The 21,074-nt window shown below is 44.6% G+C and overlaps 1 protein-coding gene across 1 annotated transcript in view; it reads right to left on the bottom strand.

Moving 5' to 3' along the window:
• LOC140133228 (maternal DNA replication licensing factor mcm6) overlaps positions 1-21,074 on the bottom strand; it is a 219,706-nt gene that overhangs the window by 184,819 nt on the left and 13,813 nt on the right. Inside the window, exons 2-4 of the mRNA XM_072153114.1 lie at positions 9,503-9,649; positions 8,711-8,821; positions 8,369-8,618 (exon numbers count right to left, since the gene is read on the bottom strand). Of these exons, the coding sequence (XP_072009215.1) occupies positions 8,369-8,618; positions 8,711-8,821; positions 9,503-9,649 (508 nt within the window). The remainder of the gene's footprint in view (positions 1-8,368; positions 8,619-8,710; positions 8,822-9,502; positions 9,650-21,074) is intronic.

The raw sequence follows: 21,074 nt of genomic DNA, 5'->3' as shown, positions 1-21,074 counted from the left end.
ACAAATAAAGATCTAGAGACGCACGTAGCAGCAATATTAGGTTTAAGTACACCTGAATCCTCCACCGGAAGAGTGCTTTTCCCTGAAACTTAAAACAGCAACATCCCTTTTGGTGCCTTGTCCCAGATCTGTCTCATTTTCTGGAAAAGGATATTTCCTTTTCATTGCCCTGGGGACAAAAACTTTTTTGTCCGTTTTTCTCCACTCCGCCTGGATAAGGGAGGAAATATTTTCATGGATAGGAAAAAACCCTTTCTTCCTTTCTCCTAGGCCCTGCAACATGATGTCCGTTACTGAGCGTACCTCTTTTTCTTCCTCCAACTCCATAGTCGCTCTTACTAGTTTAATAAGATGATCAATATCTTCAATAGGGAACAAAGGCCTGCCTGACCTGTCCTCCTCTTCTGACTGACGACTGTTCCGGACTAGGGTCTGAATCTTCAAAACACCTAGAGGTGCCTGGGGAATTTTCTGTCCTGAGGGATCTTCTCATTTCCTGCATGGAACTACGCACCTCCTGCTGGATTAGCACGCGCATATATTCAAATAAGGCTGACGGATCCTGCGCTAACAGGTGCTGAACACACTGGTCACAATTAGGTTTTAAGCATGAGTCAGGCATATTATCTCCACAGATTCTACATACACGATTCTTAAACTTTACAGTGGCTTTCCCCCTATGTGATTCTTCCTTCTAAACAAGAGATCACATAAGACATCATCAGAACCAGTTTAAAGGCATGGTAAGGCCACACTCACCAACCAGCGGACTATCCCTCTACCAAATTTACTGATTCTCTACCACCTTCATTAGAACTCATCTTATCTGGTGGAAAGTGTTCAACTCAGACTCTTCCACAATAACTGGAGTGGCTCCTGTGGCTGGCTATGGGTGCAGAACAACACACAGGACTCCTGTGTGGGATCTCCTTTTAAATTTCCCGCCCGTGACATCATCTCCCACGTGGGACGCTGAACGGCGTGTCATTTCCGGTCCCCGCCGGAAGTGGAGCTGGCACCATTTTCCTGAAGACTGCTGCAGGGAAAGAGCGAGACCGTGCGCTCAGCCGCCTCAACTCCGGGATCGGAGACGGGCCGGAGTCAGTCTGCCACCACAGTCATTGCTGCACCTTGCAGCCTTCACCAATTTACACCCCGCCGAACGTCCACCCTCCGGTAAGCCTCGTCGGGGGATCTGTGCAGCCACCTCGGGGTACCTGGGACTCCCATTCCCCCTCTCACTGCGATGCCGAGCCTCACCGAGACTCTCTGGATCCCCTGTCAGGGACAGGAAACCACTGAAGGAGATGGGGCGTACTGCACATTTTAAAGTCTGGATTTCCTGTCCCTGGAGGCGGATCCCTCTCTGGTTGGGTGCGGTCGCGGTGAGGGGGAAATCCTTTTTTCTGTCAGAAGTCTTTTCCAATATTTTGTGTAGCGTAGTGCTGAACAAATATTCCCCTTCACACAGGAAGGCACACAGTCTACTTTTGGAAGCCACTTCTCCATTCCAGCTTAAGCCATATGGCTCTTCCGTGAATTAGATAAGGCTGAAGATCTTGCCGAGAGTCTTAAAGCATCCATGAAAGCATCTGTTAGGAAGGCCGAAGCCTTCTGAGCTGTCATATTTGACAGAAAAGCTTCCCCCGGGGCACCTTCCTTCAATTTCCCTTCCAACCGAGGTAACATGAGGAGAGATCTAGCCACACAGGTAGCTGCAATATTAGGTTTGAATGCCGCCGCCAAAGCCGCCCACGATTTTTTAAAGAGACCATCCGCCTTTTGTACATCTGTTTTTAATGATGGTAATGCAGATTTCTTAGATATTTTTGAAATAGCCACATCAATTTTTGATAACTTGTGCCAAAAGTCATTTTTTTCCTAAAATATATTCCTCAGATATTTTCTCTTGATAGCTTTTTGAATAAACCCTCTTTCATATTTAAATTCCCTTTGATTAGAGAGGAAATGTTCTTATGCAAAGGAAAAACCAGTCTGCTTCTCACCCAGACCCTGGAATCTCACATCCTAGACTAAACAATAGGCATCAGGAGGAACCACATTTGAAAGCTCCTTTCAAGGTCAAGAAGGTGTTTGACTGGGTCTTATTTTCTGCTTTAAGTTTACTGGGGGGAGAGTATATTCCGGAGGGTTCTGGCCCTTCTGAAGATAACCGATGGTCGGTTTGGCAGAGAGTTTGAGGTGTGGATCACTGAGTAAAATGGACCAATGTTTTGTGAGAATTAGCTTTATGTTGCTGTGTCTTGTATGTAGTAATGAAGTTGAGTGGGGTGGTTTGAGGCAGGTGCGTTGTTTGTTTGGGTGAAGACATTGATTCTGGCTGAGGGATAATGTTTTGGTGAAGGCGTCGTGTACCGACTTGTTTGGGTAATGTTTGTCCTTAAAGCATTGTTTTAGGACTTTTGCTTGGGTAATGAAGGTGGTGGTATCTGACCATTTTTTTCTGATTCGTTTGAATTGTCCATAGGGAATATTGCGAAGCCAAGGGGTATGATGTGTACTGTGGAAATCTAAATAACTGTTTACATCCACAGATTTGAAATGGGTGCTAGTAGAGAGAGTGCCTGTATTACTAAGCTGGATAGAATGATCTAGAAAGTCAATTTGTGTGGATTTGTGTAAATTCAATCTATTTTACTTCATTTTATTCTGTCCGTGTTTCACCACATCATTTTATACACGTATATATGAATTCATGTTAAGCTTATTCCTGCTTGTATCTTTTTTTGCATAATTTGTGTCATGCATGTGTTTTTATATATCTAGCCTTCTCTATATCTATATTTACATTGATTTTATTCATATGTATTTGTGTATCTATATTTGATCTATATCCTATGTAGGTTTATATTAATCCACATGTTTTGTAAATTTCTTTTTAATTCCCCAATGCATATGCCTAACCTTCGCCAACCTACTAATTTACTCTATATGCCTCTTTTGTTTGTTTCATCTTATTCTATTATATTCTTATATGGTGTTGAAACGAGTCAAAAATATCAATAAAATTTCCATTACCTTACATTGGATGTATGGCGTCAATCTATTCAACCCCATACTTTTTGTTCTCATTTACCCATTGTTCCTTCTGGACCACTATCCAGCTCCGGGGCTAGATGCTGCAACTCTGCTGCGACCTGAAAAAAAAAACTGCCCCCCCCTCCCTCTCTCCCCCTGTTCGTGCACATACATTAAGGCGTCTGGCTCAAAAAATCCAATACTATTTTTTTGACAACAATCTCTCATTCTACACTGAATGGTGTTCTTTGCTCCTGAATCTCCATCATTTATCTGACTAGTTTAACTCTTCCTGCGTCCTCTTGTTCTGAACCTGATAAAAAACTACCGAGATACATTGAAGTCATTCTCTGAATCTGACAGATACACCTAAGAAAAACCAGGAGAGGAAAAAAACTAGATGGTTTCCTTGACGCCTTTTTCATAGAGCTACGGGCCTAATCTCTTATAAAGGTACGCATCGCTGAAGATTCTCATGCAATCAAATCCTAAACACCTGACTCGCATGTCAAAAAAAAAAAAAAATGTTTTTAGTTCAGCCCACCTCCATAGTGATAAACTGTACGATTATGCACGGACCTCTGGATTGGGGAACCAACTTCAAATTGTACCAGGAAATGAGGATTAAAAATACATTAAGAAAAAATTAGATTCAAAAAACATTACTAGAAGTCCATTATAATATCAAAATCAGGCATATTTTGCATCAGCAGTTTCTTAGTCATAGCACTAAGACCAAGAAACTGCTGGTTCAGAAAAACTTAAGATTTTGACATTATAATGGACTTCTTGTAATGTTTTCTGAATCTTATTTTTTCTTAAATAAAGTGGATTTTTTATCATTATTTCCTGGTACGATTTGAAGCTGTTTACAAGAGTCACATGTAGACATTTCGTATGCGGGATGTACAGTAATCCCACAAATTCTACTGGTTTTATTTTTAGACTTTCTAGTAGCTTTTTTAGCAGTAGCTTTTCTCTGAAATTACATAAACAGAAGCCTTATTAACAGAAAACACCCATTATAAAGACCAGGAAAGGCCGTACTCCCAGCTACCATAAATTACCCTGTTTGTCATACCATATGTTCATTGCCAGAATCCACCAGATTTCTCCGATTCTGAACTCCTCTTGCAGAAAAGTTGGATAACTCAGCAACACTAACGTTTCACCAAGGAGCAGTCCAATATACAGCAGACATATCAGCACTAGCACATACATGCATATGAGCATACACAGGATGATAACCAGCACAAGTATACAAAAAAGGATACATACAAGCTGAGGCAGCAGGAGTAATAATCCTGAGGTTGGCTGGGAGCATGCACTGCTCGCAAACTTGTGAGCTAGATTCCAAATGAAAAATTTCCTGCCCTGCGACTTCAGTCACGCGATACTCCGCAAGGCTGCCCCACTTCCGGTTTCTGCTGTGGGGCTCCGTACAGCACCTAAGCCATAAAACCCAGTGGAAGAGTGCAGTGCAGCCTAGAAGAGGTTCTCCCCAGCTCCCAGTCTGGCACGCATTGAGCAGCCATCCAATCCCGGTTCTGCACCAGCCCCCCCCACTGGATAAGGCACGCCGACTGAGGGGACACACAACCAGGAAGAGACAGGGAACTCCCAGTCTCCCCCCCGAGCAACGTATAGCCCACCGGAGAAATCTTCAGGGATCCTAACTAAGGACCCTACTGGTTCTCCCACAGAGACAGGATCATAGTATCATAGTATATAAGGCTGGAAGAAGACGCAAGTCCATCAAGTCCAACCTTCAAGAATTAAATAAGTGTTATATCCCCATAACCCGTGATATTTTTTCTCTTCAGAAAGTCATCCAGGCCTCTCTTGAACATGTACATAGAGCCGGCCATAACAACCTCCTGCGGCAGAGAGTTCCATAGTCTCACTGCTCTTACAGTAAAGAACCTTTGTCTATGGTGATGGTAGAATAGCCTCTCCTCTAGGCGTAGAGGATGCCCCCTTGTCCTGGTCACAGGCCTAGGTATAAAAAGATCTTTGGAGAGATCCTTGTACTGTCCGTTCAGGTATTTGTACATTGTAATGAGGTCTCCCCTCAGTCGTCTTTTTTCTAAACTGAATAATCCCAAATTTTGTAATCTGTCAGTGTATTCTAGTCCCCCCATTCCCCTAATAATCCTGGTTGCTCTCCTCTGCACCCGTTCCAGCTCTACTATATCCTTCTTATACACTGGTGCCCAAAACTGTACACAATATTCCATGTGTGGTCTGACCAGGGATTTGTATAAGGGCAAAACTATGTCTTTATCATGAGAATCTATTCCTCTCTTGATACATCCCATTATTTTATTTGCTTTAGCAGCAGTCGCCTGGCTCTGGTCACTAAAATTAAGTTTACCATCCACCAATACGCCCAAGTCCTTTTCAGCTTCAGTTTTACTAAGTAATTGACCGTTTAGAACATAATTATACTTTTTGTTTCCATGGCCCAAGTGCATAACTTTACATTTATCTACATTAAACCTCATCAACCATTTCTCTGCCCATCCCTCAAGCTTCCACAAATCCCTCTGTAATGCTAAACTATCGACCTCAGTATTTATTACTTTACACAGTTTAGTATCTGCAAATATTGAAACTTGACTGTGTAAACCCACTACAAGGTCATTAATAAAAATATTAAAAAGAAGTGGCCCCAATACTGACCCCTGTGGCACTCCACTGGTAACATCAACCCAATCTGAGAATGTGCCATTAATGACCACCCTCTGTTTTCTATCACTAAGCCAATTACTTACCCAGATTTTCTCCTATTCCCAGCAGTCTCATTTTATATACCAACCTTTTAAGTGGCACGGTGTCAAATGCCTTTGAAAAGTCCAGATATACAACATCCACAGAGTCCCCCAGACCCGGTCTTGAACTTACCTCCTCATAGAAACCAATCAGATTAGTCTGACAGGACCGATCTCTCATAAACCCATGCTGACGCTGGGTTATAAGGTTGTGCACAGTGAGATACTCCAGGATAGCATCTCTAATAAACCCCTCAAATATTTTCCCCACCACAGAAGTTAGACTCATGGGTCTGTAGTTTCCAGGATTGCTATTTGATCCTTTTTTGTATATTGGTACCACATTTGCTATGCGCCATTCCTGTGGAAAATAACCAGTCCTCAGTGAATCTTCAAATATTAAAAATAACGGTCTGTCTATCACCGTACATAATTCATGCAGAACCCGGGGGTGTATGCCATCTGGCCCAGGTGATTTATCTATCTTAGTGGTTGCGAGGCGGCGCCGTACCTCTTCCTGGGTTTAACTGTTGACATTATAAAAAGAATTTACATTATTCCTCATTGTGTCTTCCACCAGGGGATTTTCCTGGGTAAAGACAGTTGAGAAGGCGACATTCAGTAGATTGGCCCTTTCCTCATCTCCTTCCACCATGACCCCCATGTTATTTCTAAGGGGACCCACACTCTCCGTTTTTAGTTTCTTATCATTTACATACTTGAAAAATAATTTGGGATTATTTTTGCTCTCCCTGGCAATATTTCTCTCAGGCTCTATTTTTGCGGCCTTTATCTGCTTTTTACAGGATTTATTTTTCTCTCTATAATCCTGTAATGCCTCATCGCTACCTTCACGTTTTAGCACCTTAAGCGCTTTATCTTTCTCGCTTATTGCTTTCCTTACAAGACTAGTTAGCCACATAGGCTTTTTCTTGTTCCTTTTATGCTGGATACCATGCTGCAGTGAACCGGAGGTAGAAAATTTATTGGCTGGGTTTCCTGTCCCTGGGGGCAGACCCCTATCTCTGGTGGTGCCGTCGTGGTGAGGGGGTAATTTATAAAAAAAAAAGTTGGGCACATTTTTTTGCAGCGTTCACTGTGCAAGTCCAATAATGTTTCAGATTGTTCAGATTGTTACAGAAGTAGTGATACAACTTTATTAGGAATATCTATGGTGGAGAGGTTTTAGGGATTTTGTAACATTGTTATCTCTAATTTGGGATGTTACAGCTTAAGCCCAGAGATACTAGTACCAGCTCTGCTAGAGAAGATGGATGTAGTAGTACTGCAATTTGCAGGAAGTCACTTCCTGCAGTGTAGTGCCATCATTTCCACTTGCAGCAAGAGGTTATAAATTACAGACAGTCTCTGGGTTATGTACAAGATAAGTACCAACCCAAGTAACACAAGTTGAATTTTTATGCAAGTTGGAATTGGTATATTTTCACATTTTATTTCCAGATAAATTGTTCATTACAGCCTTGGACTTATATAAAGCATGGAGAGAGCTTCATCAGGTCACACTGGGTAAAGAGGTCCATCTGTAATTAAGGGACTGCTTGTATCTAAAATAAAAATGTCCACAACAGATCAATTGACGAGCAACACTAAATAATGTTTTGATTTCATCTTGCAATGAAATTACACACATGCTGTAGATCCCGACATTGCCCACGATTGGAAATTGCTATCTAAGGGCAGGGTACAGAGGCTTAGGAGAGATTTTTTTCATTTTTGTATATTTAACTGCGTTCTGAGAGCTAAAGCAAAGCAGGAAAGTGTTCTGTCGGTACAGAAAGAGCTCCACAAGGACCAGCATTACAGCCAATTAACTTTGAGTGAGTGTCAAGGAGTTAAAGGAAATCTACCATCAAAATCAACATAATTCCTATAATATATATATACACATTCATATATACACACACACGACTAAGCAGAGGTACCTAGTTTTAACACAAAAAGCTGCAAAAACCTATTGACTTGCGTATAAGCCTAGTGTGAGAAGTGGAAAAAAAAGATGAATATAACGCAAGGCAGCCAAGAGCTTACAGGGTTTAGAGTGTCAATTAGTACCCGATTAATGGGATTTTCAAGTTTTTAACTTTCACACCAAATGTACTGTATTAGATTTTTTTTTTTTTTTTTTTTTATCAAAAGCTCTACATTTTTCTCTTATGGGAAAATATTTTTATAAAGTTCCATAATCATGATTTTTGTGTTTGGTAGATAAATATAAAATCACGCTGGAAATTAAAGGCCATGTTCACATACTTGACTTTGGATCCATTAGAATTATTCCACCTAAAAATCTGTCTAGTGCAAAATACTACAAAATCCTGTTGAGGGTTTGCAGGCACATTAGCTTCACCCACTGCAGTTTAAGCAGCGATTCCACCTCAAACTACTGGGATTTTTGGGAAATAACAGGAGTAAGTGGTGCTTTTAGGAGAAGATTTTAATCTGGAGAACCAAAACAAAATTTGCTCCATAATTCTTTCTGTGAAGGGTCCTTAAAGAAAAGCAAAAAAAAAAAAAAAAAAAAAAATTATGTAAAATACCTTCTGAAAGTCAACAAATCGTGACTTGTTTGTGTCCAGTGTAAATCTTCGCCGGTTGGCACAAACTGGATTTTTACATATTGTTGGCTGAGTATATTTGAACTGTTGTTCAACATCTTTAATTACAGACTGGCAGTCCATACATAGAAAAGTTCCGCTGACAAGTTCTGGATGAACGGGATGAGTCCTTACAACTTGACCGCTAATACGAAGCAAAGTTCCAATTTTTAAAGAGCTAAGTTCTCGTATCCTATTGACAATAGAATGAAAATTAAAATTTATCAAATTTATGGTTGGGTACATTTTTAGCTACTAAACAGACAAAAATGAAGAAAATCTTACTTTTGACGAGCAGGAAAGTCAGAAAAGGCAACATAGAACTCTTTATTGATTGGGACATTTCCAATCTGTCTGACAAAGTTTCGAACAGCCCGGCACAGATGGGGATGCACTCTGTTAAATAACACCATAGTGTGTTACACTTGAAAAAATTATTTGCACTGTTATATATTGCAGGGGAATGCTTTGTATGTAAAGAGCCAAAACGTACGGCCCTCAGTAACTAGCTATTCAGCCTGACATACATCATACCTACCCCATAATATAATTTATTTCACAATAATTTGATTATAATTAACACAATTCTTATACATGTCCAACATGAGCAAGGGATGAGAGGAGGAGCTGTGCGTAGTGGGCCCACTTATTTGCAGTTAAGCCACTGCACTCCCCTCTACCCGGCGTCATTTTGAATAGTGCATCTTTCAACTTGCCGTGTAAACAATTTGGCAATTTTCATATAGCCTTATTAGTGGATTTTAATTGATGAAGCTGATTCTGGGCAAGCTGTGGGAGATATTCTAAGATGCATAACTTTTTTGAGCACATGAAAGCTCTTGTGAGCATTAGAGACTGTCAAATGCCTGAAACAATCTACTCCAGTGTTACTGAGCTTTTAGCTTGTTGCTGACACCAGGTTATGCATGAGACATGCAGAGATCAACATTGAGGACCTCGGACTGCCCTCCAATTGCAGGTGCCACAATTGGGTCCCCTACAGCACAACCCAAGATGGAAGCTAGTTAGTGCTTTAAATGTACATAGTGCTATAGTACATTAGTTATAGAAACATACCTGTAATATTCTTCTTGTATTGTGGTTGCTAGCTGCTGATTGTAATATTCAATATCAGTAAAATTCACCACTAAAGTATTTCTTTCTGGTCGAATTAACTCTTCAGCTGCAGACACATACAAGTTTCCTCCATCTTTACCTTTGCATCTGCAATTCCATATGAAATTTTGTAAGTGAGCTGTAAAGTTTAAACATTTAATATTTGAACCACATCGTTCAAGTAAGAATAGATAGTTTAATGAAAGTTTCTGCTGGCGTCTTATTCTATTAAAAAAGAAAGTTTTTAAACACTAATGGTCATTTCCGATTTTTGATTTTGTGTGGGAGGAAGAGTTGAACATTTTTCTAAATATACATCATTAGGACAATTTCAAAAAAAGAATCTATCTTCCAGATGAAAGACATCACATAGCTCTTTAGCCTTCATAGACACACGCTATACAAGCTAGACTACACATTGTAGTGAATTGTAGTTTGATTTTTTTTTTTAAACAAACTAAGCAGAACGTATTAATGTGAAGTATATTAGAAAAATGTTCAACACTACAAATAGTAAAATCAGCTCTAATCAAGTGTCAAATGCCCTGCACCAACCATGCAAACAGAACAAACGCTACTAGATATCCTACTAGAGGGGATTTAGTCCAGAAAGTCTGAAGTGATTACTGTAGTATTCCGCATGCAAGCAATGGTATAGACAAAGGGGAAAGGGAATTCATGTCATTAGGAGAAGACTCCGTGGGGTTCCAAAACAGGCATGGCTCAATATTTTATTCCACTATTCAGGTGGTATATCTACCTAGCTTCACTTTAAAGTATGGTACAGTTCCTGCCCCCCCCCCCTCACATTAGGGTTATTTTGACGACGCTGTGTAATCTAATAATCTTGGTTGAGCCTCTTACATTGTATAACATGTTTGGCGAGTGGGGCATTGTTGATATCCAATATCCCATAAGTGATCCCCTAGCAGACACCCAGGTTCCCTTTGGTCTTCCCAATGTATTCAATCACACAGGCACATATGGCTCTATAGATGACCCCCCCCCTTAATCAGCTCTACAGTTCACATGTTTATCCTGAAGGTTTCCTTTCTAACAATAGATGGGAACTGCTTTGTGACCAGGATTTGGGAACTACCACTCCACTTGAATGGGTCTTTAAAGGGGCATTTCCATGAAGACAAGATTCATAAATATACTCAGGATAGCAAAACAACACACATTCTCTAATTCACCGTTATTAACAAAAATACAGAATTTCACGGACATCATTCCAACCTGTCCATCAGTCCTGGCGTACACAAGATACAGGCAAGATAAGATCTTTATATCAGTGGTAGGAGGCACAGCAGAGCTTACTGTGTGATATAGTAGAGTCAGCAGAGCAGAGAGAGTCATTGTGTTTTGTATCCATCTGATGCATCTCATCTGTCTCAGGCTCCCAGGTCTGCATGCTCACAACATTACAGGGGCCTATACTTAGGCAATGCACTGTAATGGACAATGCTCAGCTCACCCAATGCTATTACCCAATCCCCACTGACCCCGCCCCCCTCCACTGTGAAGAGGTGGTACAGGTATTCTTTAGTACATTTATGCTCCCAGGGGCCTATCCTTCACTATGTCCCTGCCCCTGGGATATACCAGGCCTCCCCACCTCACTTCTGGTGCATGTGCCCTGACGCCATTTGTGAGTGGAGGGAGATAAATCTGATTTTTGGGTGTTGATTAGCCACCCCAGATCTGAGAGTTTCCTCATGGTAAAATCTCTTGCTGTAATGAGATCTGATTAGAGATAAACGAACATACTCGTCCGAGCTTGATGCTCGATCGAGCATTAGCGTACTCGTAACTGCTCGTTGCTCGGACGAGTATTTCGCCCGCTCGAGAAAATGGCAGCTCCCGCCGTTTTACTTTTTGGCGGCCAGAAACAGAGCCAATCACAAGCCAGGAGACTCTGCACTCCACCCAGCATGACGTGGTACCCTTACACGTAGATAGCAGTGGTTGGCTGGCCAGATCAGGTGACCCTGGGATAGACTAGCCGCTGCCCGCGCTGCTCGGATCATTCTCTGTCTGGATGCCGCTAGGGAGAGAGCTGCTGCTGGTCAGGGAAAGCGTTAGGGTGTTCTATTAGAATAGTGTTAGGCAGGAGTGATTCTAAAAGAACCCAACAGCCCTTCTTAGGGCTACAATAACGTTATAATTTTTTTTTTTATTTGCAGCTAGTACCATATTGTGAGGAATTTGCAGGGGGACTTGCTACCGTTGTGTTTAGCTCTTAGTGACACACATATCCACCTCAAACACCAAAGTGGGAAAATTTATTAGGGGTTTGAGTAGAATTAGGCACAGTCTGCCAGTTTCTTTTTATTTTACGTTTATTGTTTTAATAACTCGGTGTCATCTCATCTGGCATAGTAGTGTGCTGTAATACTTGGCTAGAAAATAGCCATAGGAGAATACAAATGGCTTAATTACGCCTACAGTAGCGTTATATATATTTGATTTCTGGTTGATCTGCTGGTGGCTGTAGTTGTTGCAGTGCATCTACTAGTAAATTGTGAGCAATTTGGAGTCAGACTTGCGACCACTGTGTTTTAGTGACGCACATATCCATCGCAAAGACCGAAGTGGGAAAATTTATTAGGGCCCGGGGTTGTATTTCAATTAGGCACAGTCTGCCATTTCCTTTTTTATTTTACGTTTATTTTTTTCATAACTCAGCGTCATCTCATCTGGCATAGCAGTGTGCTTTCATACTTGGCTATAAAATAGCCATAGCAATAGGATAGCATCGTTTGGTTTTAAAAACTAAAAAACACAAAAAAAAAACAAAAAAAAAAAAGTTAAAAAAAAAATTCAAGTTATAACTCTCATTTTCAAAATGTTTAACCCGAGGGCTAGGGGTAGAGGACGAGGGCGGGGACGTGGGCGTCCAACTACTGCAGGGGTCAGAGGCCGTGGTCCTGGGCGGGGTGAGACACCACCTGCTTATGAGGGAGCAGGGGAACGCCGCAGAGCTACACTCCCTAGGTTCATGTCTGAAGTTACTGGGACTCGTGGTAGAGCACTGTTGAGGCCAGAACAGTGCGAACAGGTGATGTCGTGGATTGCCGACAATGCTTTGAGCAATTTGTCCACCAATCAGTCTTCCACGCAGTCCACCCATGTCACCGAAATCGGCACTCCTCCAGCTCCTGCACCTCAGGCCTCCTCCCCCCCAGTCTGCCCCCTCCCAGCAAAATTTGCCATTTGAACCGGCATACTCTGAGGAACTGTTTTCTGGACCCTTCCCACAGTCACAAACCACTTGTCCGGTTGCTGATGAGCAATTTTCCGATGCCCAGGTTTTCCACCAGTCGCAGTCTGTGGGTGATGATGACCTTGTTGACGTAGTGGAAGAAGTGTGTAAAGAGGTGTCCGACGATGAGGAGACACGGTTGTCAGACAGTGGGGAAGTTGTTGTCAGGGCAGGAAGTCCGAGGGGGGAACAGACTGAGGGATCGGAGGATGATGAGGTGACAGACCCAAGCTGGGTTGAGAGGCCGGGTGAACACAGTGCTTCTGAGACGGAGGAGAGTCCTCGACCAGAACAGGTTGGAAGAGGCAGTGGTGGGGCCAGACGGAGAGGCAGGGCCAGAGCTGGTGCATCAGCGCCAAATGTGTCAACTAGTGAATCTCCCGTGGCGAGGGCTCCTGCGGCGAGGGCTAGATTTTCAGAAGTCTGGAGGTTCTTTAACCCCTTAAGGACGCAGGGTTTTTCGCCTCATTTCTCGCTCTCCAACTTCAAAAATCCATAACTTTTTCATTTTTCCGTGTACAGACCTGTGTGAGGGCTTATTTTGTGCGTAACAAATTTTACTTTCCCGTAATGTTATTTATTTTAACATGCCGTGTACTGCGAAGCTGAAAAAAAATTCCAAATGTGGAAAAATTGAAAAAAAAACGCACGTGCGTCACGTTCTTGTGGGCTCAGTTTTTACGACTTTCACTCTTCGCTCCAAATAACACGCCTACTTTATTCTTTGGTTCGGTGCGATCGCGGTGATACCAAATTTATACAGGTTTTATTGTGTTTTAATACATTTTCAAAAATTAAACGAATGTGTACAAAAAAGAAAAAAAATTTTTTGCCATCTTCTGACGCTAATAACTTTTTCATACTTTGGCGCACGGAAATGTGTGAGGGGTCATTTTTTGCGAAATGAGGCGACGTTTTCATTGCTACCGTTTTGAGGTCTGTGCGACATTTTGATCATTTTTTATTTCATTTTTTATGTTATGTAAAAAGGTGTAAAAGTCGCATTTCGGACATTTGGGCGCCATTTCCCGCCTCGGAGGTCACCGCCGGCCGTAACCGTTTTTATATTTTGATAGATCGGGCATTTTGGGACGCGGCGATACCTAATATGTCTGTGATTTTTACTGTTTGTTATGTTTTATATCCGTTCTAGGGAAAGGGGGGTGATTTGAACTTTTAATATTTTATTAATTTTTTTTATTTTTTAAACTTTTTTTTTTCTTTTTTTTTTCACTATCTTTTAGACCATCTAGGGTACATTAACCCTAGATGGTCAGATCGCTGCTACCATATACTGCAATACTTCTGTATTGCAATATATGGCATTTTTGCAGCACATTCATTACAATGAGCCACTGGCTCATTGTAACGAATATGCAGCTGCCAGATAGCCTCGTGTCAAGAGAAGACACGAGGCTACCATGGCAACTGATCGCCACCCCCCGATGACGTTCGGGGGCGTGGCGATCAAAAAAAAGATGGCGGCGCCCACGCGCCGCCGTCTTTTAAACGCCGCCTGCGACTTTGCAGGCGGCGTTTAGGGGGTTAATAGCCGCGATCGGTGCAAGCACCGACCGCGGTTATTAGCGGTGGGGGTTTTATGCATTTTGCAAAAACCCCCACCTTTGTATGAAGAGGACTCAGCCCGTGAGCCCTCTTCATACATCCCTTATACCTCTGCGCCGTAGAGCTACGGCGCAGAGCGTTAAGGAGTTAAGGAAACACCGGATGACCGACGGACTGTGGTGTGCCACATTTGCCAAACCAGGATCAGCAGGGGTTCCACCACTACTAGCTTAACTAGCAACAAGCGCGTTCACCTCCGGCCGTGCACACCACTGCTCCTTCCCCTGTGTCAGCTGATAGTCAGCCCCCTGCCCAGGACCCTGCCACAAAAACCCCATCGTCGCCTCCACGATCCTCCACAGCATCCACCAGCGTTCAGCTCTCCATACCCCAGACGCTGGAGCGGAAACGCAAATATAGTGCAACCCACCCGCACGCCCAAGCCCTTAATGTGCACATCTCCAGATTACTAGCCTATAGGGCAGCATCTCCAGGCTTAGCAGAGACCGAGGCCTTTCGCAGCCTCATGGCGGCGGCCGCCCCTCGGTATTCGGTCCCCAGCCGCCACTACTTTTCCCGATGTGCCGTCCCAGCCCTGCACCAGCACGTGTCAGACAACATAATCCGTGCCCTGACCAACGCCGTTTCTGACAAGGTCCACCTGACCACGGACACGTGGACGAGTGCTGCCGGGCAGGGCCACTATATATCTCTGACGGCACATTGGGTTAACTTGGTGGAGGCTGGGACCGAGTGTGACCCTGCGGCTGGTCATATACTGCCGACGCCGAGGATTGCGGGGCCTACCTCGGTCCAGGTGTTTGAGGCCTACTATGCCTCCTCCTCCTCCCACCCCTCCTCCACCTCCTCCTCCGAACGACCATCGTGGGCATGGCGCCATCAGTCAGTAGCTCTAGGCACAGCAGCAGTGCCGTCGCTAAGCGACAGCAGGCGGTGCTCAAACTGCTGAGCCTAGGCGATAAAAGGCACACCGCCCAAGAACTATTACAGGGCATCACGGCGCAGACTGATCTGTGGCTGGCACCGCTGAACCTGAAGCCAGTCATGGTTGTGTGTGACAACGGCTGTAACCTGGTGGCGGCTCTGCAACTCGGCAGACTGACACATGTGCCATGCCTGGCCCATGTGTTAAATCTGATAGTTCAGCGTTTCCTCAAGACATACCCCAATCTGTCTGATTTGCTCACGAAGGTGCGCCGCATCTGTGTGCATTTCAGGAAGTCCAGCACAGATGCTGCCACTCTCAGGGCAGCGCAGCGCCGCCTCCAACTGCCCACTCACCGACTGTTGTGCGACGTGCCCACGAGGTGGAATTCAACACTGACCATGTTATCCAGAGTTTACCAGCAGCGCCGAGCGATTGTAGACTGCCAGATGTCAACTTCCACCAGAACTGGTAGTCAGGTCAGTCAGCTTCCTCAAGTCTACAATGAGGAGTGGACGTGGATGTCTGATATCTGTCAGGTGCTGAGTAACTTTGAGGAGTCAACACAGATGGTCAGTGGCGATGCCGCCATCATCAGCCTCACCATCCCGCTGCTTGGCCTGTTGAAAAACTCTGGTCAGCATGAAGTCGGAAGCTTTGCGCTCCTCACAAGAGACGGGGGAAGAAGATTCCCTTGTTGATAGCCAAAGCACCCTTAAGTCTGTTTCTCAGCGCATATCGGAGGAGGTGGAGGAGGAAGAGGAGGAGAATGTTGGCGAGACACAAGAGGGGACCATTGTTGAGTCCTTCACTGTTGAGCGTGTATGGGCAGAAGAAGAGGAATTGGAGGAGTTGGAGGAGGAGGAAATGGACAGTCAGGCCAGTGAGGGGAGTGAATTCTTACACGTTGGTACTCTGGCGCATATGGCAGATTTCATGCTAGGCTGCCTATCCCGTGACCCTCGCGTTCAAAGAATTTATTCCAGCACCGATTACTGGGTATTCACTCTCCTGGACCCACGGTACAAGCAAAATCTTTCCACTCTCATCCCTGGAGAGGAAAGGAGTGTGAGAATGCATGAATACCAGCAGGCCCTGGTGCACAAGCTGAAACAGTATTTCCCTTCTGACAGCGCTAGCGGCAGAGTGCGTAGTTCTGCGGGACAAGTAGCGAGGGAGAGTAGGCGAGCAGGCAGCTTGTCCAGCACTGGCAAGGGTACGCTTTACAAGGCTTTTGCCAGCTTTATGTCACCCCAGCAAGACACTGTCACCTGTCCCCAGTCTCGGCAGAGTAGGGGTGATCTTTACAGAAAGATGGTGAGGGAGTACGTAGCTGACCATACCATCGTCCTAAATGATCACACAGCTCCCTACAACTACTGGGTTTCAAAGCTGGACATGTGGCACGAACTGGCGCTGTACGACTTGGAGGTTCTTGCCTGCCCTGCCGCTAGCGTCTTGTCCGAGCGGGTTTTCAGTGCAGCTGGTGGCATCATCACCGATAAGCGTACACGCCTGTCGACTGACAGCGCTGACAGGCTGACGCTTATCAAGATGAATAAAGCATGGATTTCTCCTAATTTCCAATCTCCAGCAGGTGAAGGAAGCTCAACCTGAATAATTTATCCACTCCTCCTCCTCCTCCTCATTTTCCTCCTTCTCCTGCTCTTTGTACAGTAAAGCAGAGGAAACTGGCTATTTTTTGACAGGGCCCACTGGCTCTACCTATAGTACTTTATGCATTTAATTTTTCTGGAGGGCCACCGACCCGGTCCTCTGTTTTAAACAATTTTTGGGAGTGCCACATACAGGCACTCAATCTATTTCATTTTTCTGGAGGGCCACCTACCTGCTCCTCTGGTTTGAAAACTTTTTTGGACTGCCACATACAGGCACTATCCAAATTAAATTGTCTCCATAGCAGCCTCCACACGTTGTCTCCATTGCTTCCTCCAAAAGTCGTCCATATAGCTGCCTCCATACATCGTCCCTTTATCAAACGAGGTGCGTCAGGCAGAAATTTGGGTTGTTTTCATGGATTCCACATCAAAGTTGTTAACTTTGTCGCCACCCAGCTGTGTTATCCACAAAATATACTGGCAAACTTTTATCATTTACCAATATTATTTCAGCGCTTCTTGCGCATCTGTTTCCATTCCCCTCACCCGCCATATCCTAAACTTATAAGAACGCTATTACACTTGATCTTATACAAAAGGTTCTTAGAAGTGCTGTTTGGGGAGTAGCCTAGAGACAGGGGCTTGGATTGGCGAAAGCTCGCCTGGCAGCGGAGCGCCAGCTCCATGCCAAGATCCAACTAACATAGTTTTAACTGCAGCACCTTTAATCTACTACTAGTTCACTGCCTCCATACATGGTCCCCTTATCAAACGAGCTGTGTCAGGCAGAATTTTGGGTTGTTTTCATGGCTTCCATGTTAACTTTGTCGCCACCCTGCTGTGTAATCCACAAAATATACTGGCAAACTTTTATCATGTACCGATATTATTTGAGCGCTTCTTGCTCACCTCCTTTGGTTCCTCTCTGCCACCCATTGGTTTGAAGCCTGAGTCCATTTAGGGTATGTCGCCATGCCACTCTCTAGCCTGCCGCTGCTGCCTCTGCATGCCGTCCCCTATAGTGTCAGGGTCAATTATTGGATGTTTTAGATGCTATCTAGCTTCATTCTGTCACTCTGTCATGGCCATGCTGTTGCCCATAATTTTGGCATAATGGTGCGATTAAGCAGCCTCAGAGGCATCCATGCATGCTGCCCCTGCTGTTTCCTGTCCATTTCCGTGGTGTTTCCATCCTTTTCTGAGGTTCCCAGGTGTTTGGCCAAGCTTCCCTGTGCAGAGCCTTGGTCCCCTTGAAAAATGCTCGAGTCTCCCATTGACTTCAATGGGGCTCGTTATTCGAGACGAGCACTCGAGCATCGGGAAAAGTTCGTCTCGAATAACGAGTACCCGAGCATTTTAGTGCTCGCTCATCTCTAGATCTGATCTGTTTTTCCCCATAATCAGAAGGTCTTCTAAATATGGAACGATAGATACATACTGCAGTCTCAGGAAGGCAACGACTTCCACCATGATCTTTGTAAAACTCTCAGAGCTGAGGAAATACCGAAAGGAAGAGTCCGAAACTGAAAGTGGATGATACAACCCTCTGGAGAAAAAACTGAAAATCTGAGGAACCTTTGAGAAGAGTTATGAGTAGGAACGTGGTAATAGGCGCCCCGAAGGTCTATGGTGCACATATAGTAATCGGTGTAAATAAGCTAGGTAGCAGATCTTACCGATTCCATGTGAAACCTCCTGTAGGTGATGAAGCTGTTTAGAGATTTCAAATTTCTTATCAGCCGATTTGATCCATTGGGTTTCTTGATCAGGAACAGTGGAGAATAGAAGCCCGTCTTTTCTTGGTCTGGAGGAACCGGAATGACCACTCCCGAATGAATGAGGGATGAAACTTCCTGCCAGATGAGAGAATGAGTAGAAGAATAGGTAGAGGATGAGGGAGAAATAAATCTTGAAGGAGGGGGGGCACTGAATTCTATTCCGTAGCCCGAACTGATAATGTTCAAGACCCAAGGGTTTGAGGTAATATGTGTCCATTGAGTAGTAAATTCTAGAAGACGCCCCCCATTCTGGTGTCACTGCTTCTTTCCCCTGGAGTTGTCCGGAGGATTGGAGAACAGAAAACCCATGCCTCTACCTCCCTTGGGGTAGCTCCAGCTCCCCTGTTTACCTATCCCATGAAAGGAATCCTTAGGGTTCTTGAAGGGGCGAAATGAAGGCTTCTTGGAGGGTGATCGATTTTCAGGAAATCCTTTCCCCTTGTCCGAGGCTCTCACTAAAATAGCGTCCAACTCTGGACCAAAAACAAAATCACCTGTGAAGGGTATGCTGCAGAGTTTAGACTTCGAGCGTATTTCGCTGCCCCACTACTTTAACCATAATGCTCTTGTTGAGTTTGTTAACGCACACTCCATAGCTGCAAAACGGACACCCTCCGCAGAGGTGTCTGCCAAGGCGGCCGTGGCAGCTTTTAAAAGTGGAATGCTTTCCGGTAGGGACGCTCTGGGAGTACCTTCTCTAGTGTGAAATTCCAGTTCATTTAGCCAAAAATAAAGGGTCCTTGCAACTGAGGTAGCGGATAGGTTGGATTTTAAACTAAACATGGACGTCTCCCAGGCTTTTTTAAGAAGAGCGTCGGACTTTCAGTCCATAGGGTCCCTGAGCTGCGCTGAATCCTCAAAGGGGAGGTCTGTCTTTTTGACCACCTTCATCACTTGCACATCTACTTTCGGGACACAGTCCCAAACTTTTAAAAGAAGTCTCGTCTTCGATCAGGAAGTCTCTAAACTTTTAGAAATTTGGATCTTCTTTTCTGGGTCCTTCCATTCTTCCGTGATTAACCCCATCAAAGTATCATTAATAGGAAAGATGCGTTGTTTCTTGGCCCTTAAGCCCCCGAACAGTTCGTCCTCCCGAGACGTACAGGGAACTTCCTCCTCAATATTTAGGGTTTCACGGATCGCCTTTAAGAGGTTATCTAGATCATCTACCTGAAATAGGTGTCAGGAATCCAGTTTCTGGCTGATATCTTGGGAATCTTGTTCCTCTGTATCCGCTAGAGAACAGGACAGACCCTCAGAATCATAAATTTCTTCCTCAGAAGGAGATATCCATCAATCTAGGTTTTTTAGGAGGAGGATCTTTCTGTGTCGCCGAAGCGACTGATGCTACCACCTTCTCTTCAATAAAGGACTTTAACTCATCCATGAATGAAGTTTTTTCTTCCCGCATAAAACCTTCAATACAGCGTCTTCATATGGGTTTTGCGTACGATTCGGGCAAGACCTGGAGCCACATATTACACTTCCTAGCAGAGGTCCTACTCTTCATGGAACGATCGGACTTGCTGGATTTTTCAGACCTTTCAGATCTGTCCTCTTTGTCTCCCCCCCCCACCCCCCCGTATGATAAGGATCAAGGGTCTAAGGGGAAAGTAACTAACTTGGATTTCTAATATGTATCGCAGATACTATAAGAACATGCCATACAGCACCACTTACGTGACCAGGAGAGTGGAGTAGGCCCAAGTCTGCCTCATCAGCCATAACAAAAGTCTGGGATGGCAACCAAACAGCACACTATCTGTACCGAACATCAACGGACACCGATACACAGAAGCCCGATGTTTAAATACCTTATCGGGGAGCCCATCCCCCATGCAGGTGGCAGTGGAGCTGATTGGCGGTGCTCTGTGACTCTGCGGCCTCACTTCCGGTTGCGGCCGGAAGTCGTCACTGAGCGCAAAGGACGCCTGGGAATGGAACCTCCCCCAGGCGCCCGCGCATCCTCGCGTGAGCCCGATTCGGCTGCTGGAGAGAGCGAGATTCCAGACCAGCAGGGACCAGGGAGGAGAGAACCAGCCGCGGGCCCGGTCCGGAGGGGAACTACAGCCTGCAATAGGCCGGCGTAACCCCGGTAAGTATGAATTTGAAAAACGTCCCTCCCCCCACTTGGAGGAGAGAGAGAGAGAGACCCTCTCTTAACCTGCCCTCTGTAGGGACAGGAAGACACTGGCGGGAGGTCAAGGGGCATCCTTCAAGTGGGCCGTCATGGAGGACGTTTTGGAAAAAAGTGTTTAAACGGCGATATAGCGGTTTAGGACACTAGCGAAAGTAGGCACCGGCACCAGCTCACCCTGGGCTGGTGCTCAGTGTATGCATCTTACAACTACCACGTCAA

The sequence above is a fragment of the Engystomops pustulosus genome, chromosome 5 (genome assembly GCF_040894005.1).
Source record: "Engystomops pustulosus chromosome 5, aEngPut4.maternal, whole genome shotgun sequence".
Classification (NCBI taxonomy): Eukaryota; Metazoa; Chordata; class Amphibia; order Anura; family Leptodactylidae; genus Engystomops; species Engystomops pustulosus.
This window is presented reverse-complemented; position numbering and strand designations above follow the sequence as displayed.